The sequence below is a fragment of the Adiantum capillus-veneris genome, chromosome 24 (assembly GCF_014529385.1).
Source record: "Adiantum capillus-veneris isolate H3 chromosome 24, ASM1452938v2, whole genome shotgun sequence".
NCBI classification, from domain to species: domain Eukaryota; kingdom Viridiplantae; phylum Streptophyta; class Polypodiopsida; order Polypodiales; family Pteridaceae; genus Adiantum; species Adiantum capillus-veneris.
In genome coordinates, this window is record NC_140954.1 from 112,547,045 (window position 1) to 112,552,801 (window position 5,757).

The 5,757-nt window shown below is 43.1% G+C and overlaps 1 protein-coding gene across 1 annotated transcript; it reads left to right on the forward strand.

Annotated features, from left to right (window-relative positions):
- Positions 1-1,936: 1,936 nt before the first annotated feature.
- LOC147426966 (uncharacterized) lies at positions 1,937-5,485 on the forward strand. The gene is made up of 10 exons (XM_086498258.1): positions 1,937-2,011; positions 2,918-3,060; positions 3,232-3,311; positions 3,427-3,515; positions 3,608-3,682; positions 3,804-3,885; positions 4,056-4,078; positions 4,174-4,331; positions 4,898-5,004; positions 5,081-5,485. Exons 1-10 carry the CDS (start codon positions 1,937-1,939, stop codon positions 5,236-5,238), a joined length of 990 nt encoding a protein of 329 aa, XP_086354384.1. The 3' UTR covers positions 5,239-5,485.
- The last annotated feature ends 272 nt before the right edge of the window (positions 5,486-5,757 follow it).

Consider the following 5,757-nt stretch of genomic DNA (forward strand, 5'->3'; position numbering starts at 1 on the left):
CCGACCGGTCATAAATGGCCAAAGCTCATAAAGAGCACTTGAATAATCAAATATACATAAAATATAATATCCTTCTGCATAATCCATTATCTGCTAATGCTTTTGCCACCTGTCAGCTGCAATAAATGGATAAATATCAATTCCATAACATCCGACCCTTGACTATCAACGCGTCATTTACATATACTAATCTTCTAAAACCAACTTCGACCCTTTTATGGACTAATGGCTTCATTGCAATAAGCATGACTCTCCAGATTCTCAATTGTTTTGGCTTCGTACCTTTATGTTCGGTTAAGTATTTGAATATTTTTAAAAGTGGCTACCGAATTACAAATCACGTTCAGCCCAAAAAAAGGACCTATATGACTCTGTAACCTTAGGTCAATTCACAAGGAGATGACTGTACCGGGCGCTCAGATACACTCTCAGGGATTTGCCTAGTCAAATTGCCAAGGTTAGAAGAGGTTTTACTTTATATAATTATGTCCGCCGGGCTTTTTTATTTTTTTGGCGTGCCTATCCGCAACATCCTAAATCTGGCGGGCCCACCGGGCAAATAAAAAAGATCGGTAGGCCCGGAGGAAAAATTCCCATGAATATATCCCACACTTGGGTGAACCATGTATATCGTGTGTTCTCTCTCTCTCTCTCTCTATTATCTCTCTTGTGTGTGAAAATTATCTCTCTCCATTAAATAAACCACTTTAATCTATACTTATCTATACTACCGACTCATTTTTTGTATCACGGCACAAACATGGTTGTAGGTACTAAACCCATTAGGAAACCACCTTATAGAATGAGTCATTTTGAGGCTATTGAGATGGAATGCTAACTTTCTAGCTATCTCAATAGAGGGTTTACTCAATAGAGGGTTTACTGAACCAAGCTCTTTACCTTTGGCATCTCCCTTTTTTTTGGTAAAGAAGAAAGATAGTACTATGTATATGTACGTAGTTTATCCCCGGGGGATTCACTATGGATTTCCGTATGGTATCACGTGAGTGTACAAGAGGGGGGTTTTTAGAGGCCAGACATAAGCGTATACAATAGGGGTAGCCCCCCATTATTTCATGCTCGTACCGTATGCATAAGAGAGGGGGGGACCTACCCCGCGGGGGGGGGGGGGGGGATATTAAGTGCTTATGCCATAAGACACATGCCCTAACAAGCCAATTAAAGTATCTTTCACATGAGGGTGTTGTTATTGGTATTTCAAAGAGTTAATTTACTCCACTAGCAAACTAAGATAGCTATACCAATGAGAAGATATGGTAGCTTCTAGATTTTTTGGGGTCGATGCTACCATAAACTTGACTAATATTCTTCTATGTAGCCATTAGGCATCAATATCTTGGACATCCAGATCCTCATTAGCCTCTTCAACATCATCATCATCAATACCACCATCTGCATAGCCTTTGTCTCCACATCTGAACCCTCATTTTATTTCTTGTTGTCTTCTTGCACATCATCCAAGTCACTATTCTCTTCTTCTTCTTCGTATGCAAACTCAATAGCAACACCAATGACATGATCAAGAAATTCTCCTGCACCACGATACCAACTTTATAACCATCATTGTAATCTATAATAAGTTTCCCAATCTTTGCCTGTGCGTGCATTGTTTAGTAGCTTTTCAAACTCTTTCTTATCATCTAGATCCTTGATATTGTCAGTCTGAAGGACAACTAGAACTTTATCAGCTACCCTATGTAAATTATCTTGGGGTTGATCGCCATATTGTTGTTGTATGAGGTTCAGAAGGGCTTCCTTCTCATGTATTCCTTGAGTGGGGGGGCCTTAGTCATGGGATATGCTTATGTATCACCAAGTTGACTTATGTATTAAATACTTTAAAGATTCCCTCTTACGTATCCCCTAACTAAGGTCCTCACACTCATCCCTTGTGTGCTTTATGCTGAGACTAGGAATGGCAGCAACATTGCATACACATTGCCAAACGGAGCTGCAGGCCTTGTTGGCAACCAGCTTGATGCCATTTCGAGTATGCTTTTGGATAGGGGGTTTGCTTGCTTAAATATGGTGGAGGCATGCCCATCCCATTTCAACCAATGAGAGCTTTGTGTTTGACTTGTTACTTGGTGAGTCAAAGGTCCTTTTTTCGATATCTGAACGCAGCAACCACCACGTGGCATTAGATTTAAATTAAAAAAAAAACATCACTGCCAAACTTCGCCTCGCCGTGAAAAGCTACCAGGTGAATAAAATAAAAATCACACTCTACGTTGCATTGCAGTCGCAGATCATCAAGTTGAAGGGTACGTCGCATGCTTGCCAACGTGATGAGGACTCCCAACGACAAGTCTACAGATTAGTAGCTCTTAGGGGGAGAAAGCATGGCCAACATGATGGAGAAGATAGGCGACAAACTGCATATGGGCGGCCACAAGAAGGAGGAGCCCCACACTGTAGGAGCCGCCCATGTGCCTCATTATGCAGCCCCCCCTGGCTATGGCGCCGCATGGCAGAGGTCTCGTTCTAGTGCTACTGAAACAACAGATATCAGATTTCAATCAATGATCAGTTGACCTAATCTAGAGTCGAATCACCAACACTCATTGCCTTCCCAAGTCGTTCAGCACATGCATATGTCCTAGTGTATTCTATAGATGTTATATAGCAAGGCCCACCAAGCAAGACTAGTTATGAAATGGTGATGCATGTTTTGGATAGGTGCCCTCTTAAAAAGGGATGTGTGTAAACACCCTAAATTTAGAGTCCCCTGTCTAGTTCTAAAATCTGAGATTTCCAAATTCCACTCAGTTCACGATCTGGTTTTGAACTCAGAGCGGGAACAGAGTAGGCCTACTGTGGGGGCGAGCGTGGTTGTCACTCTCGCGAGCTTCAGTGTGCAATCTACCATGGAAGAAGTTCGGAGAGCTACAGGTAGGGCCATCCTGCAGGGGTCGCCATCTGCAGGGCAAGAGAAACCGCTATAGCAGCACGTATAGGCCAAGGTGCCATTCAAGAGGGGGCGCCACCCGCAGAACGAGCGAGGGCCGAGGGGAGACGCTCTCTGGACAAAGCTGAGAGGTAGCTGTGTCCCAAAGCTTGAGGGCTAGCCAGAAGCAGAGCAAGAAGGCCGAAGCTGAGAAGAGAACAGAGTGAGCGTCAAATGCTCAGACCAGAAGAGGGGAGAGTACTGCAAGGTGGCAAGCTTCAAGGGGTTTGTGAAGACTCGTAATCAGTGAACTCCATAAGCAGAAGGGGGTGCGCTACAAGTGCAATCTACCATAGTGGACAACTTGCAAGTAGCGATGCACTCTGTAGACCACATGGCTCAAGTAATCTCTCTCTCTCTCCCTCTCTCTCACTCAGCGGCATGGACATGGGTTTCTTGATTCTCTTGATTGTAGGGTTTATTGCATGATTGCTGAGAGCTTTTTCTATCTTACATAGGGTATTGTTGCTCAAACTACTTGCAATGTTTGTGGTTTTTGTGGTCACAAGCTTGCAACTGGTATTTCACAAGTCAAACTCTGTCACAAGTAAGCTTACCTTTCATTGTAGGGGTTTTTGATGTTCCATGCTTGTTTCATATTATGTACATCTTGTGGCATAAGTTTTTTGCTCTATCTAGATTTTCAGGAAACCCTTTGTGAGAGCAACAGTGCAGATTGTGTCCCTTCACCAAGGTCCTCGCCAGGACCCAATGGTAGTCCCCCTTCCCCCCATAAAATAAAAGCAGCATTGGAGCAATTGTAGGAGGGGCTGTAGCTGGAATTTTGGTGGTGGCCATTGCTATTTGTATTGCTATCTACTACTGTTGTTTCAAGAAGAAACCCCCTGTAGAGAAGGATCCCGAAGTCGATGTTCCTCGAGAAGGAGTGGAAATAAATCAAATATATGAAAACTCAGGTACATAATTTAGTTCTCACTGAGACTCTCTCCACTGCATGTTTCTTTGTGTTGTTTCTCAAAAGGGCAGATGCAATGCACAACTCATTAAAGGCACTCTCTGAATAACAAAGGGATGCTGCCAGTAAATCTTAAAGCATGTTTCTCTGTTTTGTTTCTCAAAAAGGCAGATGCAATGCACAGCTCACTAAAGGTACTCTCTGAATAACAAAGGGATGCTGCCAATCCTTAAGAGTCATTTGGGTCATGTTTGTCTTTCATGGCTTAGCAAGAAACAACCAAGAATAGAAGGAAAGCCTTACCAAAACAGATATTCACAGCGTCTGTCTTCCCGAGCTTTCACCGCCGTCTATCGTAGTTTTCTATTATGACATCTCAAAGGTTATCATGTCTTTGAAAGTCCCTGCTTTGTATCAAGCAATCAAAACTACATTTTCAGCATTAAGGTTAAGGTCGCTAGAGTTTCTACATGTAGATTCGACAACCCTTCCTAGTGTACCTCATGAGGGCGTAAGGACAATTGCCACTTCAAAAAAGAAACACTGGTCTCGTTGATTTTAGCAGAGATGATTGCAATCAGACGGAAATGCCAACCAAACTCTCTTTACTTATTACTGAGTTTATATTAGTTAAGGATATGTGTGATGAACAATGTGGATGATTTTGAGTGATGGTGCAAAGCAGAGTTAAAAGTACTCGTGGGTGAAATATCGTTTTTGTTCTGCCATTGGCTTTCTATTGAGCTTCTTGTTTTTCTTTTCAAACCACGAGCTTGCTGAGGGTGACCACTCACTTGGCTTTTTTCTTCTTCTTTTTCTTTTCATGGATGCCAATTCTCAAAAAGGCTATGCCGAAGCTTGTTGTTCAAGAGTTCTCCTTTGAAGAAATCAAAATTGCCACAAATAATTTCCGAACCAAGCTTGGTCAAGGGGGATTCGGTTTAGTGTACAAAGGTTTCCTTCAAGAGTGTTTTTTTCATGATTGCTGAGAGCTTTTCTTGAGTGTTCGATAGGATGGGACAACCAGATGCAATGACTATGATAGCATTAATTTTTGGTTATAGCCAGCATGGGTGCACGACAGAATTTTTTGAGATCTTCCAAGGAATGCTAGCCAAAGGTCTGGAGTCAGATGACTTTGTTTTGTCTAGCTTGTTGAAAGACTGTTCAGTGTATGCTTGTCCATTGTCTTGTAGTGGAGATGGGCTTTGATGAGGATGCCATCGTTGGAAGTGCTCTTGTTGACATGTATGTGAAATGCGGCGATATTTTAGATGCTTGCAAAGTGTTTAGCACTATGCCAGGAACAAAGCTGCCGTTATGGAACTCCTTGACTGCAGGGTTTTCATTGTAGGGGGGGCAAGGTTTAGTGTCGAGTTATGTCGAGGATTTGCAGAGACAAGGTTTGAAGCCGGAAAAGCTGGGGTTTGCTTGCTTGCTTTCTGCTTGCAGTAGATTGGGTTAGGTGGGCAATGGCTGCATCCTTTTTCAACGGATGCACAAGAGGCATGGTGTTACCCCAACAATAGAGCACTTCACTTGCATAGCAGACCTACTGAGCCGAGCAGGGCTAGTAACACGAGCAGAAAGGTTTGCTTCAAAGCATGCCGGCTCCCTCAGACACTGTTGGGTGGTCTACTGTGTTGAGCCATTTTAGGACATTTGGCGATGCAAGGGACGCTTCGCACTCTTCTTCTGGCTTACATTCCAATTTAATGCACCACACATGTTTCAGTGATTCAACAAAGTCTTTAACCTTCAAGTTTCCATAAGCAATGGTGAATGTGATACACGCACCACTTTCGAGAGGGCAGGCTCCGGTGAGCACCAGCCCGCGTTTCATTCGAGTTGCTTTGCTTGGCGAGTGATTATG

Bases quoted from the DNA above. Each gene is read 5' to 3' on its own strand.
- LOC147426966 (XM_086498258.1), top strand. From the start codon at position 1,937: ATGGCAGCAACATTGCATACACATTGCCAAACGGAGCTGCAGGCCTTG. The intron at 3,061-3,231 runs GTAGCTGTGTCC...CTCCATAAGCAG, and splicing joins TCTCTGGACAAAGCTGAGAG to AAGGGGGTGCGCTACAAGTG. The intron at 5,005-5,080 runs GTCTGGAGTCAG...ATTGTCTTGTAG, and splicing joins CCAAGGAATGCTAGCCAAAG to TGGAGATGGGCTTTGATGAG.